Source organism: Coregonus clupeaformis, chromosome 26 (assembly GCF_020615455.1).
Source record: "Coregonus clupeaformis isolate EN_2021a chromosome 26, ASM2061545v1, whole genome shotgun sequence".
NCBI classification, from domain to species: Eukaryota; Metazoa; Chordata; class Actinopteri; order Salmoniformes; family Salmonidae; genus Coregonus; species Coregonus clupeaformis.
Window position 1 is genome coordinate 8,362,127 of NC_059217.1, and position 20,374 is coordinate 8,382,500.

General features: G+C 46.8%; 1 protein-coding gene across 1 annotated transcript in view; it reads right to left on the bottom strand.

Annotated features, from left to right (window-relative positions):
- Positions 1-320: 320 nt before the first annotated feature.
- Positions 321-20,374, bottom strand: part of LOC121540173 (E3 ubiquitin-protein ligase SH3RF1) — a 72,567-nt gene continuing 52,513 nt past the window's right edge. The window contains exons 5-12 of the mRNA XM_041848837.2: positions 19,577-19,885; positions 12,555-12,665; positions 9,516-9,643; positions 8,469-8,639; positions 8,050-8,330; positions 7,572-7,888; positions 3,930-4,312; positions 321-3,785 (exon numbers count right to left, since the gene is read on the bottom strand). Of these exons, the coding sequence (XP_041704771.2) occupies positions 3,617-3,785; positions 3,930-4,312; positions 7,572-7,888; positions 8,050-8,330; positions 8,469-8,639; positions 9,516-9,643; positions 12,555-12,665; positions 19,577-19,885 (1,869 nt within the window). The 3' untranslated portion in view covers positions 321-3,616. The remainder of the gene's footprint in view (positions 3,786-3,929; positions 4,313-7,571; positions 7,889-8,049; positions 8,331-8,468; positions 8,640-9,515; positions 9,644-12,554; positions 12,666-19,576; positions 19,886-20,374) is intronic.

Consider the following 20,374-nt stretch of genomic DNA (forward strand, 5'->3'; position numbering starts at 1 on the left):
ACCAATGTAGTGAATGGAAGGAGAGGGAAGCGAACCCAGGTGTGAAAGGCAAACACCCTACGCATCACGCCAATAAGGTAAACCCACTTGGTGGGGATTGTAACATGTCTCATATAATGAGGATTGCTACAAAACATATACACAAAATCTTAAGCAGATCCTGCAGAGGGATGAGAATAGAGCCAGGAAGAGAGGTGACATGCTGTCATGTCTTCAGTCCCTCATGTCTGTGGTAATGTTTTCAGACAGCTCTACACTGGCAGGAAGAGAGCAGAAAACGCAAGGACACACACACACAGAAATGAAGAGGACCATCAAAACCATGGAAACCATTAGCTTTTATTGTTAGTCATTTTTACAAAATGTGCTATTCCCTCTGATACTTAAGAATGTTTTGAGTGGATGCCAATTTCACCATGATCAGACTAACTATATAAAAATTACTATAACCCCCCCAAAATAATAGTCAGTCACCTTAGCATAACAATAATCTGTTTAGTTTAATAAAACAGACTTTAGTGCTACCTTGTGTTCCAACAAGGCATGAGATTACAGTAAAAACATGTTCACAGGAACACCGAAGCTAACTGCTTAGGTTGTTCTTGACAGTCAGAGAATGTAATGATTTGATCATTCAACTATAGATATGCAAATCAATATGACTAAAATGACTATGATACAGATGTAAGATCTTAATTTGATCACCTTGTTGCAGGAGAACTTTGCTGCAATGCAGGACATAAAAAATGTGCAGTGTATTTGAGGTTTGAAAAGTCCAATTACAAAAAATGTATCAGCCCCTACAAAAATGTCCACTAATTATAATCCACAAAACTGGCTCAAATGAAGATCCTACACCTGTATATACTGATGGTACAGTGGTTTTAAATGTATGAGGTGTGTGTATAATGTATTTTTTTAAAGGCTCATCAGTAACAGAAAGCACTCCAAATGCAAAACCCAGTTCAGCATTAGAGGTGAGATGGAGATGGTGAACGCCAAGACAACAGTGGAACATTAGGTTAATTCTACATAGAAAAATTGAGAAGCAAACAGGTCTGAACAGTGTTTCGTACCACTTTATAGAGCCTCTACTCCCAACTCAAAAGTTATCATTTCAAAACAACATACACTACAACATATCCAGCAGTCACACACAGTGGTCCCCATTACGGTCTGACACAAACACCTACTTAAACATGCTTTGAATATATTCCCCTCAGGTCTGACACGAAATCTCCAAAATGCAGCACCATCTGGTATTTAAAATGTCCTCAGTCTTTAAATGTTTTAATTTGACCCTCCAACTCCCTTCAGACTGGAGTCGATACCCAGTTGCTAAGCGCAAACTAAGAGAAAACCTCTTGTTGGGGTGGATTAGTGCCTACAGGTCCAAACGGTCATTTAGACACAGTGGCCTCAGCTGTTGATATTGCACAACAGCATCTGATAGAAGATGCTGTAGCAGGAGGAAAACCGAGGACACTAGCCTCTTGGTGTGCTATAGTGAAGGGAGCCCACAAACAATACAACAGCCACTTACTGTCTAGCATTGACTAATATAATCCAATGTAGACTTTTCTCCACTGCCCAAAAATATGAGATTGGATCAAATCAATGGTTCTTTGTGTGGTGCCTGATGTTTCTTAGTGCTGTCAATCTCATTACAATGACTGAAGGCCTATGGAGGAGGATGAGGGGGAGAAAGTGGGACTGGATTCTTTTGAAATCAAAAGTAGCTGAGAATAAGTAGGAGCCAGGGCTCTGTGAGGTTTCACATCCTTCAAACCCAATCAATCGCACCTCGCTCTCTCTTTTGTGCTTTGAAACAAACAGAAAACTGCTACCAAAACTAATCTAACCAGCCACACAAATCATATTCAAGTCTACAGAACACTTATCACACACATTGTATAGACACACTGTACAGCTAAACCCGACAAAACCCAATAATCAACGTTGTCCAAGTCATTGACTGGTATTAAAAAACCTCCACTCGCAACTTCAAGGAGAAATACACTAGCTTGTATTGGGGGAGTGATATCAATGATATGTTACATTAGGAAAACAGTCTGTGATTTATAAGTAAGCAGTGTTTTGTCTTGTAGCGACAAGACATGTTAGGAATTAATTAATCATTGAAATTAGAGTTGAGAGCCAGTGAAGGTCATACATAGATCAGGGCTGTCAGATGTCTTGCTGCATCTCCATGCTGTAGGAGGCACGGTCCAGAGCATCTGGTGTCAAATAGATCCATGTGAATAGAAATATCAATATATTATTCAAATGTAACTATCAAGAGTTGTATGATATGGTTACTGTATTGTATGTGATTGTGTCTTTTGTTCACTTGAGATCTTGAGCTCCAGTATATCCGATACGGTTAGTCTACTATTAGGGGAGTGGGGGAGCAGCTACGATGTTCAAAAAGTACACATAGAATAATATACAGTAAGTAACATTTGATTGCAACATCTATGGAGTGTTTCAGTTTTAACATATACAAAAAGGCAAGACCAAAACAAAATCCCTCTCCCAGTACCTAATAATGTAAATCAACAGCAGACGCTGGCTTTCCTAACGTTATGGGAACGTTTGGAAAACCTCACCAGGCATCAGATCATCAACGGTATAATAATTCCACCAAGATGTCTCTCTCGCTCGCCAATAAGGGGTCCTGGAGCCAGAGGAGAACCCATTTGGGACACAAAGGGTCCAAGGGATACAGAAGGAGGTTGTGCAAATTCCATTGTTGGAGAGAGGTCCAGGGCCAAATTGGATGTCAAATGAATAGATGGGTCTTTGCAACCAGAGGGTATGGAGCTAATGCCATCCAGCTGATACCTTCCAGTCAATAGAAGAATAGGTTCAAGGGATGAGATTGGAATTGGGCCCACCTCTACCCCTTTTCTTGATACACTGCATGTGCTGATGATGATATCACTGATTCTCCTCCCATCTGCTGTATTCTTTACGTTTGCGCTCAACAGCCAATCAGTGGAGACACCATGCAGTATTAACATACAGCACGGCAGCCAATGAGAGACAAGCACAAAGTGATGTAGGAAACATGTCATAAGGCAGGTGCCAACTAAAACCCTAAACAACGAAAGGCCAAGCTAATATTTTCCAGAAAAAAACAACAAAATAAGTTACAATTTGTCATATTTCCATCTATTAACAGTTCATATTATTTGTTTTCTGACTCTCTGATCTTTGTTTCTTTATATACACTAAAGTGAGGAACAGTACAAGGCACACATTCAACGTTTTGAATTGTTACAGATATAAATAACTGACAAAAAGAAAATCAACATGAGTCGTGTGCGCTCCTCCAGCTCTGTCCACTGTGCTTTCAACTGAAAGTCATCTTCTCTTCCTCTGCAGCTCTGTTTAAACTATTTCATCATTCTTCTCCTTGGTGCTTTGAGGACCACTTTGAATGTTGTGTATGTATCCATCTCATCCTGTCCCTAGCAACTTGATCTGGTTGGCTCGCAGCTTGGCCCCAAAACAAGGCAACAACAAAGTTAGATGTGGTTCCATTGATGGTTAGTTCATGGTATGGTCAGGTCACGGTCGTTCTACTGTAGTCCAGTGTGAGTCAGACGGTCGGTCAGATGCTGTCTACGAAGCTGCCAGGAAACAGTCCGGTCCTGCCGTTCCTCTGGAGTGTTCCTTTGAACCAGCCGTCCTCCCTCTTCCTGTGGACAAACACTATGTCTCCCTCCTTGAGCTCCAGCTCTGCCTCACTCTGAGGGGGGTAGGACACCACCGCTCTGTACCTGGGGGGGATGATCAGAGAGGATACTATACTGAAGCACAGGAGGTCAGAGACGCTACACACACCACACATCCAGCAGAATCACAACATCAGACAGACCTTTTTAATAATATGTCACTGTCCTACGATATAAGAAATACTGTACCTCTCGCATAGGATTGGCCGAGCGTCGTGCTGCTGTGAGATGAGGGAGGAGCATGCCTGGCGAGGGGGCGGGGCGATGGGGGCACAGCCATCCAGTGGGCTGCTCTTACGGTGTGTTAACTCTGGGGCTGAGGAAGAGGAGGATGAAGAGGAGGCAGTGGCTGCAGTAGACTCAGGCTCCACAGGGCAGGGGACTGCACGGCCATGGTTACCCACGACAACGCCAGCAGAGGAGAGGGAAGGGGTGGTGTCGGGGCCCATGGCCCCCTGGAAGACCTCCCCCGTAGCAGCCTGCTCTGCCTCCAGGGTGGGGGAGGAGGGGGGAGAGGGGCGAGACTTCTTCTTGTTAGACGACAACAGCTTCAGAAGACCTTTCTTTTCCCTCTGCAGAACGACAGAATGAAACAGAGGAAAAAAGTAAATAATGTTGCTACTACCATGCACTGATAACAGTGTAGGCTGGATATAGACTGTCTTACAGGAACTAATTGTGTGGACAGTAAAATCTGCATAAACATAATCCATTGTCTTGGTCATTAGGTTGTTGGCTGCCTTAGAGCTTAGGGCCTGATGAGATAATTTGCTCCAGACTAATCACTGTTGTGTAATGATGTCTTCAGGGCTGCAGCCAGCAGAGTTTCTCTCACTCTCTAACTCAATTCCCATGGCTCGCCCGTGAAACAGACGGAGCGCTGTGTGTGAATTTGTTGCTTAAGATAAACTGGAAGGTACCCTGTGTTCAACAAAAAACTGAGCGCCTGGTATTCAAAACAATCTGAGGTAAACAAGGGCGCCAGACACTCTGGGCAAATGTGAACTATTTCACCAATCCACTGTAGCCGTGTTGCACATCAGCCAAATATGCTAGGCATGATAGAAGAAGGTACAGTGAGGGAAAAAGTATTTGATCCCCTGCTGATTTTGTACGTTTGCCCACTGACAAAGACATGATCAGTCTATAATTTTAATGGTAGGTTTATTTGAACAGTGAGAGACAGAATAACAACAACAAAATCCAGAAAAACACGTGTCAAAAATGTTATAAATTGATTTGCATTTTAATGAGGGAAATACGTTTTTGACCCCCTCTCAATCAGAAAGATTTCTGCTCCTAATCTCAGCTTGTTACCTGTATAAAAGACACCTGTCCACAGAAGCAATCAATCAATCAGATTCCAAACTCTCCACCATGGCCAAGACCAAAGAGCTCTCCAAGGATGTCAGGGACAAGATTGTAGACCTACACAAGGCTGGAATGTCCTACAAGACCATCGCCAAGCAGCTTGGTGAGAAGGTGACAACAGTTGGTGCGATTATTCGCAAATGGAAGAAACACAAAATAACTGTCAATCTCCCTCGGCCTGGGGCTCCATGCAAGATCTCACCTCGTGAAGTTGCAATGATCATGAGAACGGTGAGGAATCAGCCCAGAACTACACGGGAGGATCTTGTCAATGATCTCAAGGCAGCTGGGACCATAGAAAACAATTGGTAACACACTACGCCGTGAAGGACTGAAATCCTGCAGCGCCCTCAAGATCCCCCTGCTCAAGAAAGCACATATACAGGCCCGTCTGAAGTTTGCCAATGAACATCTGAATGATTCGGAGGAGAACTGGGTGAAAGTGTTGTGGTCAGATGATACCAAAGAGCTCGATTTGGTCTCAACTCAACTCGGCGTGTTTGTAGGAGGAATGTTGCCTATGACCCCAAGGACACCATCCCCACCGTCAAACATGGAGGTGGAAACATTATGCTTTGGGGTGTTTTTCTGCTAAGGGGACAGGACAACTTCACCGCATCAAAGGGACGATGGACGGGGCCATGTACCGTCAAATCTTGGGTGAGAACCTCCTTCCCTCAGCCAGGGCATTGAAAATGGGTCGTGGATGGGTATTCCAGCATGACAATGACCCAAAACACACGGCCAAGGCAACAAAGGAGTGGCTCAAGAAGAAGCACATTAAGGTCCTGGAGTGGCCTAGCCAGTCTCCAGACCTTAATCCCATAGAAAATCTGTGGAGGGAGCTGAAGGTTCGAGTTGCCAAACGTCAGCCTCAAAACCTTAATGACTTGGAGAAGATCTGCAAAGAGGAGTGGGACAAAATCCCTCCTGAGATGTGTGCAAACCTGGTGGCCAACTCAAGAAACGTCTGACCTCTGTGAGAGGTTTTGCCACCAAGTACTAAGTCATGTTTTGCAGAGGGGTCAAATACTTATTTCCCTCATTAAAATACAAATCAGTTTATAACATTTTTGAAATGAGTTTTTCTGAATTGTTTTGTTGTTATTCTATCTCTCACTGTTCAAATAAACCTACCATTAAAATTATAGACTGATCATGTCTTTGTCAGTGGGCAAACGTACAAAATCAGCAGGGGATCAAATACTTTTTTCCCTCACTGTATATACAAATGTGAGAAATAGGTGAGAGATATGCTAACATTGCAGATAGCAATACTGATGGCTAAGGTGTGGGGATGTAACGATTCACCGATATGCATCGGTCCCCAGTTCAAATGTCTAAGATATGAAAAATGTATGCACTCACTAACTGTAAGTCGCAAGTCACAAACCGGTGCTCCTGGCACTTACTACTATACCCCGGTCAAAGGCACTTCAATCTTTTGTCTTGACCATTCACCCTCTGAATGGCACACATACATTTGGCACACATAGATTTAAGAAATGGAACACTAGTCACTTTAATAATGTTTACATAACTTGCATTATTCATCTCATATGTATATACTGTATTATATAATATTCGACTGTATCTTAGTCCATGCCGCTCTGTCATTGCTCGTCCATATATGTATATATTCTTAATTCCATTCCTTACTTAGATTTGTGTGTATTGGGTATATGTTGGAAATTGTTAGATATTACTTGTTAGATATTACTGCACTCTCGGAGCTAGAAGCACAAGCATTTCGCTACACCCGCAATAACATCTGCTAAACACGTGTATGTGACAAATAACATTTGATTTGATACAAAATCCATGGATTTAACTAGTGACATCAATAAGAGATCATAGCTTTCACCTGGATTCCCCTGGTCAGTCTGTCATGGAAAGAGCAGGTGTTCTGAATGTTTTGTACACTCAGTGTATATAGTAATTTTTAGATATACACGGTAATGTTGATAATTTCATAACGAGTACAGCAATTACTTTTGTTACCCACATTGCATGGTCGAAGCGGGAGAAGAGAAGCTCACTCCATCAAAACTTCCATTCAACATATACATAATTGATGTATACACACACAGAAGTCAGCGCAGACAGATCCAGCTCAGACAGATCCAGCTCAGACAGATCCAGCTCAGACAGATCCAGCTCAGACAGATCCAGCTCAGACAGATCCAGCTCAGACAGATCCAGCTCAGACAGATCCAGCTCAGACAGATCCAGCTCATGAGCTCTATCAGCAGCAGATTGTAATTAAGAATGGACAATTAATGTGTTTATGCAGCAAATGTTAGTGCATCGAATTGTATAACATCGAACCGAATCGCATCGTTTCAAACTTAAACCTATCGTTCCTGTATCGTATCGGAGCCCATACATCTAGATACATATCGAATCGTCCTGAAAGGGATAGATGCACATCCCTACTAGGGTGCTATCATGAACGCCCACCTTGCCATCCTTGTCCAGCCGACAGGCGAGGGAGGAGTTAGCTGATGTGGAGCTGCCGTTGCCGGGGGTGACAGGCATGGTGAGGACTGCCACTGGTCGCAGGGCATCGCCATCCAGGGACGTGGCACTGACGTTGGGCGGGGTGAGGGAGGTGGCGGCACATCCCAGTGCCACCCCAGCGCGAACACAGCCCTGGGCAGGGTTGGAGGAGGAGGAGGAGCAGGTCTGGGACTGACACACTGCCAGGTAGGCTACAGATGTCTGGGACTGGATGGGCGTCACAGCAGCCGTGGGCCGGTCCTGACTGTGGCATGCAGCTGGGGGCAGAGGAGGCACAGGGTTAGACCATACACACATACCATATACCCATTTCATCATTAAACAACCCATTTTTGATATTCACAATCACATACATTATCCCACACTGGTTACATAGAATGTATCCTTGCACCCTTCCATTTCCCCCAGGGGATCCTACCTGTCCTGACAGCGTTGCGTGCCTGGTTAACAGTCATCTGGGACGTCATGTGCATGAGCACCTTGGCCTGTCCCGTTGCCACGTGAGCAGTAGTCACCATGGCAGCGGGGAAAGGGCTGGAGAGGGCGGGGCCCGGACAGATGGTGAGGGCCTTGTTGAAGTCAGGCCCTGGAACGACGGCCCCCAGAGGAGTGGAGGAGGGGCTGACGATGGTGACCCCTCGCCCAGCCTGGGTGCACAGAGCCAGGGGCAATTTGGGCTGGGTGCTGCCTGAAACCGTCCTAATGGGACAAACAGAGAGGAGAGGTTAGGGCTGGGAGCCTTATGGGAGCTGCATATGCAGAGATAATCAGTGTGTACATGTGTGTGTGTGAGAGTGTGTGAGTGTGTGTGTGCGCACGTATACTATAGTGACAGACCTGCTGACGGGGCTCATGTAATTGCCAGGGAACACTCCTATCTTGCCAGTGTGCATGGAGGTGCCTTTGAACCATCCATCCTGACAGCGCTCCAGCACCAGGAACATCTCTCCCTTCCTCAACTCCAACTCATCCTCCTTACGGGGGGTGTAGGGAAACAGGGCCACGTAACTAGAGGGGGGAGGCGAGAGAGACGGGAAACATCAAACACATGCATGGACACACACACGGGGACAGTCCAATTACCCTCAGGAGGAAATAACTCAATCAAAGATGTGTTGTGTATTTAGAACATCTTGTCTGTCACAAGCTAAATTGACCCCCATTCCACAGTCTACAGAATGTTCATCAACATCTCCTCTCCCTCTCTGAAACCCTTACAGGATGACAGAGACGGACAGTCCCTTCTGGACTGGTCTTCCTACAGCACATTCAGAGAAAGCTGCACTATACTCCTATAGAGGAATACTATGGTTACGTTCTGGATGACACAGCTATGTGGGTCAGGGCTCCACTGAGGTGCTGTAAAGGGAGTGGGAAAGGCACGTCTCCAGGAACCTCACAGGGGAAGAGGCTTTAAAGAACCACTGCTGACAGACAGCATAGACACTTTCACTGGTGTCAGGGGAGGGGGAAATGAAGAAAAATGTCGAGACACACACGCATGCACACACAGACAGAAACACGCTTTAGGGAGGTGGGCCGTATCTAATTCCTATCAGGTGTCTGGAGTCTCAGAGGAGTAATGAAGTGAGGGGTCAGGGGTCAAAGGTGACAGGCAGGGTCTCTGATAGGACCCAAGAGACTCTGTCCCCCACAGGTGTTGCCCTTTCATCCGTCACTGGTGCTCTGGGTCAACCTCTGGTGCTCCACACTGACAGCTGAGGGGTTATTCAGAGGCTTGGAGAACTCCCAGAACCCACCCAGAAGGACCCATGCCCTAGCCATGTGTGGAACCTGGTGTTTCACTGCATGTTCTTTCTGGTTTAGTGTGCTTGTACTTAATACGTGGAAGAGTGTTACATGCATCTGTGTGTGTGTACTCACACTGTGGGTCTCTGTCGCCCACTCTGGTCGCTGGTGCCGTGGGAGGGTCTTTGACTGGCAGCCAATGAGGAGGCTGCTCCCACTGCTGAGGATTGTGGTGGAGGTGGTGGGGGAGGAGGAAGAGGATCCTGTCAATGAAAACAACAAACATCAACAACGACAGTCTGAAACAAAGATTAGACAGCATATTAGAACAGTTCACAGTAAGCTTGAATCGAATCTCACATACAAAATCATATTTATTTAGAACCGAAAGAAAGACCAGAACCACAAATAAACAATTCACTGCCTTAGGTGCAACATGACAGTGTTACGTTAATGCAATGACACATGAACCATACCCCTGGCCTTTTAACCAATGACTGACTAGGCGTTACATAATGAGAGAAACTGGTCAGTGAAAGAGGGATATCATTTACTCTCTGTTCAATGAGGGAGAGTATCGCTTGGCACAGAGGTTTGGTCTTGTCCCCAACTTCCCCCTAGAACTGGGAAGGAATCTCCAGCGTGCTTGTTTGTTTGTTGCTATAGAAACGACACTGGGGCCTGGTGAATCCATTGCTGTGTTTAATGAGGACCATATGAAAGTAAAAACATTTCTTTAAACGTTATATAGTTCAGCCCACAGGCCCGCTCTGAGCGGATTCCTCTGGGCTCTCTTGTCTTGTTCTGCCTCTTTAACGGGACAGAAACCAGACCAAAACAACTCCATTACACAATCATACACACAGACACGTTGGTGTACTGGGAAATGGGTTTGTTTTCTACTAAACATGTACAGTGCCTTCAGAAAGTATTCATACCCATTGACTTATTCCACATTTTGTTGTGTTACAGCCTGAATTCAAAATATATTTTTTCTCTCACCCATCTACACACAATATCCTACAATGACAAAGTGAAAACATGTTTTTAGAAATATTTGCCAATTTATTGAAAATGAAATACAGAACCATCTAATTGACATAATTATTCAGACCCCTTTCCTATGACACTCCAAATTGAGCTCATGTGCATCAAATGTCATTTGATCATCCTTGAGATGTTGTTACAACTTGATTGGAGTCCACCTGTGGCCAATTCAATTGTTTGGACATGATTTAGAAAGAAACACACCTGTCTATATAAGGTCCCACAGTTGACAGTGCATGTCAGAGCAGAAACCATACAATGAAGTCCAAGGAACTGTCCGTAGATCTCTGAGATATAATTGTGATGAGGCATATACCTGGGGAAGGGTATAACCATTTCTAGAGTGTTGAAAGTTTCCAAGAGCACAGTGCTCTCCATCACTGGGAAATGATGAAAATATGGAACTACCCAGACTCTGCCTAGAGCTGGCCGTCCGACCAAACTGAGCTACCGGGCAAGAAGGACCTTGTTCAGGGAGGTGACCAAGAACCCAATGACCACTGACAGAACTACAGAGTTCCTTGGCTGAGATGGGAGAACCTGCCAGAAGGACAACAGTCTCTACAGCACTTTACCAATCTGGGCTTTATGGGAGAGTTGCCAGATGGAAGCCACTCCTGAGAAAAAGGCACATGACAGCACACCTGGAATTTGCAAAAAAGGCACGTGAAAGATTCTGTGTTCTGATGAGACAAAAATTTAACTATTTGGCCTGAATGCAAAACGCTATGTCTGGAGAAAACCAGGCACAGCTCATCACCCGTCTAACACCATCCCTACCATGAATCATGGTGGTGGCAGCATCATGCTATGGGGATGTTTTTCAGCTGCAGTGACTGGTAAGGATAGAGGGAACAATGAACAGAGCCAAATACAGGCAAATCCTTGATGAGAACCTGCTTCAGAGTGCAAACGACCTTAGACTGGGGCGAAGATTTGTTCCAACAGGACAACGACCCCAAGCATACAGCCAAAGCAACGCTGGAATGGCTTCAGAACAAGAATGTGAAAGTCCTCGCCAAGCCAAAGCCCTGATTTGAATCCCATTGAAAATCTGTGGAAAGACTTGAAGAATGCGGTTCACCGCCACTTCCCATCTAACTTAACAGAGCTTGAGAAAATCTGCAAGGAAGAATGGGAGAAAATCCCCAAATCCAGATGTGCAAAGCTGATACAGACATACCCAAGACGACTCAATGCTGCAATCGCCGCCAAAGGTGATAAAGTATTGATTTGAGTGTGAATACTTATGTAAATTAGATAATTCTTTATTTCATTTTCAACAAATTTGCAAACATTTCTAAAAACATGTTTTCACTGTCATTATGGGGTATTGTGTGTAGATAGGTGAGATTTTTATTTATTTAATCCATTTTGAATTCAGGCTGTAACAAAATGTGGAATAAGTCAAGTGGTATGAATACTTTCTAAAGGCACTGTATCTGCAGAGCAAGATATGTGTCTCAGCTTGACATTAACAGGCCTGAGGAGCAGACAGACATAACTACCATGTAGCAATGGGGGAGGGAGGAGGGGGTGGCACAGCACTCAGAAGGGCCTACATGCTAGTGAGTGAGTGAGTGAGTGAGAGAGAGAGCGAGAGAGAGCGAGAGAGCGAGAGAGCGCGCGAGAGAGAGAGAGAGAGAGAGAGAGAGAGAGAGAGAGAGAGAGAGAGAGAGAGAGAGAGAGAGAGAGAGAGAGAGAGAGAGAGAGAGAGAGAGAGAGAGAGAGAGAGAGAGAGAGAGAGAGAGAGAGAGAGAGAGAGAGAGAGAGAGAGAGTGTGTGTGTGTTGGTGCGCTGCTGACGCTGGAGCGGAGATAATTAGATTGCCTGCAGGCCAGAGAAATCATCTGTACAGAAACATCATGTAGAGTTCCCCATTGAAGCAGAGAGCTCAACCTTTATGTACACATTCTCAGCAGTACCACATACCAACACAGCCACACACCCTTCCACACACTTAGCTGAACACGCCATGGCAGCAGACGCCCATATGCTACTGTATGCAGGTTCAGTTTTAAGAGGAACCTGATGTAAGTGAAGTGCCATGGGCTAATTTAAAATCTTTTAAAACCAGTATTAGAGGTCCAGTAGTGTAGTTGCAGTTGAAAAGAGAACTCCACCTACCACAGGGATGGATGCGTAGCTTGTCTCCGGGGGAAACGTGAAGACAGTTGCCGTAGTAACAGGACTGCTGGGGGGAGGGGTCACTATGAGTCCAGTTGTACAGATGTGTACCTGTTGAGGATGGACACAAAGTCAGACAACTTACTCAACCAATACCACCACTACTCCCCTACAATATAATAGCATTACACACACACACACACACACACACACACACACACAAGAACTATGTGCTAGAACAACTATGGCATTTCAACGATAGTTGCAACCCTCCATCTGAGGAGACAGATGTCTTTGTCCATTTGTGCCAGTCTGTCTCCTCGCATCCAGTCTCACATGGGCAGAAGACTCATGTTTGAACTAACAGACTAGTTATTTCATCTCTAAACAGGGCTGGGGAGTAACAGATTACATGTAATCCGATTACAAAAAAACTGTACCCAGTTACGTTACCAGCACAAATATTGTAATCAGATTAGAGATACTTTTGAAAAACTAGATGATTACTTTTTCAATTCAGAAAGGATGTTTGCGAGAAAACAATACATTAATGACACCTTTCTGTTTTCTCAAGGACATTCAACTCATTCAACTCAGCATTGAAAAAATGAGCAAGTTTTAAGTTTGTTCCACCTGAGAGAGTCCAACCACAAGTCAGAGACCACTATGATGACACACCAAATGCGTTTGATGGATCCTTTTTGTCTTCTTCTAATGCCTCTTAAGGGGAAAGTAATCCAAAATTAACTGAAAATAGTCAGATTATGTTACTGAGTTTGGGTAATCCAAAAGTTACATTACTGATTATAATTTTGGACAGGTAACTAGTAACTGGAATGCATTACATTCAGAAAGTAACCTACCCAACCCAGTTTCTAAAACATGTCACACATGGCCTTAAAATGTCACATTAAAATGGAAATGTCGCCTTCACAGCAGCGGTGGACCCAATTGGCTAAGTCAAGCTGTGCAGGTGTCCTGATGACACGCTTGGCTGGGTGAGGTCATATGACTGTCAAGAACAAGTTTTCATTGGCCGGGTGAAGACGGATGACTGCGGAGGCCCCTTGCTGAGAGAAAGTGAACCACAGTGATTCACGTGTTGTGTGACACCGACTCACAGGGCTGTTGGACACACAATGTCTTCTTGTAACCTTTCCTCCCCACCACGCCATGCATGACTGCCCCAGACAAAGCAGAGCAGCCTCAAGGTAAATCATTACAGAGGACCCATACCAAACTCAACCAACTGTACAATTCAGTAGCCACGAGTGTAGCAGGGGAAGGTGCAATCAGGCAAGATGGCCACGAAAAAATCTGAACTCATTGTGAGGGGCTGCAGTGGCTCGCGGGTCTGCGTACCCACATCCATACCCACACATGGAGTACTGTACTAGGCTATATCTGGGTTGTGCATTTAGCTATATGTGTATAAACCACATGGAACATATGTGAGTGTATGTGTACAGCACTGGCACATCAATTACAACGTAAATGACAGTGTTCCATTTTACAACATATTAAAGTGTAGCAGTTCTGTTTTTATACACTGCAGGCTCCTTTATATATCTAGTTAACAGTCTCTTCATTTCTCTTCCCCCTGACTGAAATAAAAGCAGTGGACAGAGGGCGTGTTCATTCCCATACACTCCCTCCCTCTGGCCCCCCAAGCTACTACTGCTTCCCTTTGTTGTTCTTCTGTCTGCTTTGAAGGAGGAAGAGAAGAAGAGCGAGAGAAGCGAGGTGAGAGACTGAGCCACACAGATTCCACCAGGGGTCTCTCTCCATCTTCTTTGTATGGGTTTTTATTAAACATATTCATCTATAAATCAAACCCATCATGAGTTCTATCGCTCCTGTTTCAAAGAGCAGACTCACCTCCCAGGTGGGAATGGAGGTTTTATAATACTGAGCGTGCCTGGTTCATAATGAGGGCAGATAAAGCCAAGTCTGAAGTCTAAAGACATGATTCTCCCCTCCCCTCCCTGTGTGGCCAAGGCTTTAATGAGAGCTGGATCATCCCAAAATGAAAGGTATGTGGATGCACAAAAATACTCTGACAGTTCCTGTAGAATGCCAGCAGTTGGAGAAAGGATTTGTGAGGCTGCTGTTTCCCAGGAGAAGCTGTGGGTAAAGCATGTCAGTGTGTCTGAAATGTGTTGCAGCCCAGCGCCCAGGGGAGTGAGACAGCGAGAAGACACTCAATGGTACACTCTATTCTCCAACTCAAAATATAACCAAGAAGAGAATCACTCCTCCAAAATAAATGCCACATTTCTGACTGCTGCAACAGTCAGAAAGAGCCGGGGACTACGAGGGAGAGACCACTCTGAATGCTGTCAAACGACTGAGACGATAAAGCCATGTTGGTTTAATACGTAAACACATTTCAGAGAGAAAATACTCCTTTTGAAATACACTACATGACCAAAAGTATGTGGACACCTGCTCGTCGAACATCTAATTCAAAAATCATGGGCATTAATATGGAGTTGGTCCCCCCTTTGCAGCTATAACAGCCTCCACTCTTCTGGGAAGGCTTTCCACTAGATGTTGGAACATTGCTGAGGGGAATTGCTTCCATTCAGCCACAAGAGCATTAGTGAGGTTGGGCACTGATGTTGGGTGATTAGGCCTGGCTCGCAGTCGGCATTCCAATTCATCCCAAAGGTGTTCAATGGGTTTGAGGTCAGGGCTCTGTGCAGGCCAGTCAAGTTCTTCCACACCGATCTCGACAAACCATTTCTGTATGGACCTCGCTCTCTGCACGGGGCTGTTGCCACAAAGTTGGAAGCACAGAATCGTCTCGAATGTCATTGTATACTGTAGTGTTAAGATTTCCTTTCACCGGAACTAAGGGGCCTAGCCCAGACCATTATTCCTCCTCCACCAAACTTTACAGTTGGCACTATGCATTGGGGCAGGTAGCATTCTCCTGGCATCCGCCAAACCCAGATTTGTCCATCGACTGCCAGATGGTGAAGCGTGATTCATCACTCCAATGAACACTGCTCCAGAGTCCAATGGCGGCGAGCTTTAAACCACTCCAGCCGACGCTTGGTATTGCGCATGGTGATCTTAGGCTTGTGTGCGGCTGCTCGGCCATGGAAACCCATTTCATGAAGCTCCCGACGAACAGTTCTTGTGCTGACGTTGTTTCTAGAGGCAGTTTGGAACTCGGTAGTGAGTGTTGCAACCGAGGACAGACGATTTGTACACTCTACGCGCTTCAGCACTCGGCGGTCCCGTTCTGTGAACTTGTGTGGCCTATCATTTCTTGGCTGAACCGTTGTTGCTCCTAGACGTTTCCACTTACATTTGTACATTTTACATTTTAGTCATTTCACAACAACAGCACTTACAGTTGACCAGGGCAGCTCGAGCAGGGCAGACATTTGACAAACTGACTTGTTGGAAAGGTGGCATCCTATGACGGTGCCACATTGAAAGTCACTGAGCTCTTCAGTAAGGCCATTCTACTGCCAGTGTTTGTCTATGGAGATTGCATGGCTGTGTGCTCAATTTTATACACCTGTCAGCAATGGGTGTGGCTGAAATAGCCGAATCCACTAATATGAAGGGGTGTCCATATACTTTTGTATATATAGTGTACTTCAAACCAAAATAACACAAATGAAATTAAGTCAACATATGACCTTCATGTAAAGAAAGAGAGTGAATGCTCATTGGCAATGTTAGTATAAAAGTCCCTACTCTGTATACCAGGCTGGCTGTGGTGAGGCTGTTGTAGTCTCAATGCTCCTCTACGCTGTTCTCTTATCAACTGGAGAGAAAATGAAAAAAGCTAAGCAACCTACTGAAGGTTCTGTCAGCCCCCCGTCAGTCACAGAACGCTTCAGCCTGCCTGAGACGCTAACTAATCATCTGTCTGTCTCTGTCTGTCAATGTTATAGTCTATGTGTCTGTCTGCCTGCTAAACTGTCCATCTGTCTGCCTGCTAAACTGTCTGTCTGCCTGTCTGTCAAGCCCCCCCCCCTCCTCTCTCTAAAGAGCCTGACAACCACAGAGCAGCTGTGAGTGGTTGCCATTCCGAGGTTGCTGTGGAAACCTCGGGGGCTAAGCAGGAGTCTTTTTTGCGGGCGAGTGGAGACACGCAGCCGTAATTTCAAACACTTGGACGGAGCCTTGGCCTGTTCGGAATGACGGGGGAGAAGTGTGGATAATTGGACGGAGCCTTGGCCTGTTCGGAATGACGGGGGAGAAGTGTGGATAATTGGACGGAGCCTTGGCCTGTTCGGAATGACGGGGAGAAGTGTGGATAATTGGACGGAGCCTTGGCCTGTTCGGAATGACGGGGGAGAAGTGTGGATAATTGGGACGGAGCCTTGGCCTGTCCGGAATGACGGGGAGAAGTGTGGATAATTGGACGGAGCCTTGGCTTGTTCGGAATGACGGGGAGAAGTGTGGATAATTGGACGGAGCCTTGGCCTGTTCGAATGACGGGGAGAAGTGTGGATAATTGGACGGAGCCTTGGCTTGTTCGAATGACGGGGAGAAGTGTGGATAATTGGACGGAGCCTTAGCCTGTTCGGAATGACGGGGAGAAGTGTGATAATTGGACGGAGCCTTGGCCTGTTCGGAATGACGGGGGAGAAGTGTGGATAATTGGACGGAGCCTTGGCCTGTTCGGAATGACGGGGGAGAAGTGTGGATAATTGGACGGAGCCTTGGCCTGTTCGGAATGACGGGGGAGAAGTGTGGATAATTGGACGGAGTCTTGGCCTGTTCGGAATGACGGGGGGAGAAGTGTGGATAATTGACCGGAGCCTTGGCCTGTTCGAATGACGGGGGAGAAGTGTGGATAATTGGACGGAGTCTTGGCCTGTTCGGAATGACGGGGGAGAAGTGTGGATAATTGGACGGAGCCTTGGCCTGTTCGGAATGACGGGGAGAAGTGTGGATAATTGGACGGAGCCTTGGCTTGTTCGGAATGACGGGGAGAAGTGTGGATAATTGGACGGAGCCTTGGCCTGTTCGGAATGACGGGGGAGAAGTGTGGATAATTGGACGGAGCCTTGGCCTGTTCGGAATGACGGGGAGAAGTGTGGATAATTGAGCGGAGCCTTGGCCTGTCCGGAATGACGGGGAGAAGTGTGGATAATTGGACGGAGCCTTGGCCTGTTCGGAATGACGGGAGAAGTGTGGATAATTGGACGGAGCCTTGGCTTGTTCGAATGACGGGGGAGAAGTGTGGATAATTGGGACGGAGCCTTGGCCTGTTCGGAATGACGGGGAGAAGTGTGGATAATTGGACGGAGCCTTGGCCTGTTCGGAATGACGGGGAGAAGTGTGGATAATTGGACGGAGCCTTGGCTTGTTCGGAATGACGGGGAGAAGTGTGGATAATTGGACGGAGCCTTGGCCTGTTCGGAATGACGGGGGAGAAGTGTGGATAATTGGACGGAGCCTTGGCCTGTTCGGAATGACGGGGAGAAGTGTGGATAATTGGACGGAGTCTTGGCCTGTTCGAATGACGGGGAGAAGTGTGGATAATTGGACGGAGCCTTGGCCTGTTCGAATGACGGGGGAGAAGTGTGGATAATTGGACGGAGTCTTGGCCTGTCGGAATGACGGGGGAGAAGTGTGGATAATTGGACGGAGCCTTGGCCTGTTCGGAATGACGGGGAGAAGTGTGGATAATTGGACGAGCCTTGGCTTGTTCGGAATGACGGGGGAGAAGTGTGGATAATTGGACGGAGCCTTGGCCTGTTCGGAATGACGGGGAGAAGTGTGGATAATTGGACGGAGCCTTGGCCTGTTCGGAATGACGGGGGAGAAGTGTGGATAATTGGACGGAGCCTTGGCCTGTTCGGAATGACGGGGGAGAAGTGTGGATAATTGGACGGAGCCTTGGCCTGTTCGGAATGACGGGGGAGAAGTGTGGATAATTGGACGGAGCCTTGGCTTGTTCGGAATGACGGGGAGAAGTGTGGATAATTGGACGGAGCCTTGGCCTGTTCGGAATGACGGGGAGAAGTGTGGATAATTGGGCGGAGCCTTGGCCTGTTCGGAATGACGGGGAGAAGTGTGGATAATTGGACGGAGCCTTGGCTTGTTCGGAATGACGGGGAGAAGTGTGGATAATTGGACCGGAGCCTTGGCCTGTTCGGAATGACGGGGAGAAGTGTGGATAATTGGACGGAGCCTTGGCCTGTTCGGAATGACGGGGAGAAGTGTGGATAATTGGACGGAGCCTTGGCCTGTTCGGAATGACGGGGAGAAGTGTGATAATTGGACGGAGCCTTGGCCTGTTCGGAATGACAGGGGAGAAGTGTGGATAATTGGACGGAGCCTTGGCCTGTTCGGAATGACAGGGGAGAAGTGTGGATAATTGGACAGAGCGCCCTGGCCTGTTCGGAATGACGGGGGAGAAGTGTGGATAATTGCTGACATAAGGAGAGTGGGAGCCTATCACAGAAAAAAACATCTGATGAAAACAAGAGCGTGGAATCTGCTTGTTGTTTTGTGCTTGTTGCATGAGCGTCTCCAGTGCACATTGTTTCCCTCTGTTCCTCACTCATTAACAAGCCCAGATGGACAGTGTGGAGCCGACATGGACAGGAGGAGGCAGGACACACACTGACAGAGAGGAGTACAGCCACATCCAAGTCCATCATCACCATGAAATCAATGGCAGTGATTATACACTTGTCCATAGTACAGACTCCCAGCCATAGACAGATGAGCTGCTATGCTGGCCAACATGCTGGTTTTTACAATTCGGGTTTAAGGGGGTTATGCTCAGAACAAATTTCTGCAGTAAATTGTGGAGGAATTAATTACTAGGGACAATAGACTTTGGGATCTGGGTCAATTAAGTCCATTCATCATATACAAGAGTGCTTCAGACATACTGTTTTCTCCATTTAGTGGCTGCCTCATTGAATACAAGGCCCCTAACCAAACAGTACAAAGACACTGGAGAAGAGGGAACGCAGCAGCTCCCTCTTCTTACCCCCTCCCCTCCCTCTCTCTCGCTCTCTCCCCCCCTCCTATCTCACCTGTGAGGGTGCACTGCAGGACAGTCCTCCGCTGATCTCGCCGATGCGTGCGGCTGCCGTGGGGTTGGAGGAGCTGATGAGGACCGGCCCACTGATCTCCATGGAGTGTCTCTGGGGGGGCGGGGCCAGACAGGGCTTGTGGGACATGGTGAGGGAGGTGAACGAGTGGCGCTTCTTACTGTTCTTCTTCTCCCCGGCCCGGTGGGGGCCACCGTTACTCTGGGGGCCCGACGAGGCCCCCTCGCCAGAGTCCCCACTGGAGTCCCCAGGCTTGTCTAACTCAATCAGCAGACGGGCTGCAGAGTTAAACTACAGGAGGAGAGAGGGAACAGGGGGAGAGAATGGATATAGGGAAGGGAAGGCGGGAAAAGGAGAGGGGAGGGGAGGACATGGGAGGGGAGGAAAGAAGGATGTGGTGGGGTAGATAGGAGAGAGTTGGTAATATGATAATGAAAGCTGTCACTCTTCATAATGAAACTAGTTGTAGAAAAAACCACCCTGTGCCGTTATCTGATGGGAGAAAGCAGTGTGCTGAGAACGCTGCCAGTGCCAGGGGGTTGAGAGAGGACCTTGGGCTCAGGGGGAGTGTAGGGTTTTCAGGCAGCCAGCGAGCAGAGGAGACCGTAGGCTTTCACAGCCTCTTTCATGTGAGGCAGGAATCAAAGGGGGAACACTAAACAGGGTTTAGCTAATCACAGGGAGGACGAGGGAGCACTCCACGACACAGATAGCCCAGAGCTGCTCTTCCTCTCCTTAGGACATCAAAGCAGATAATTGTCACACCAATCCTGAGGAGAA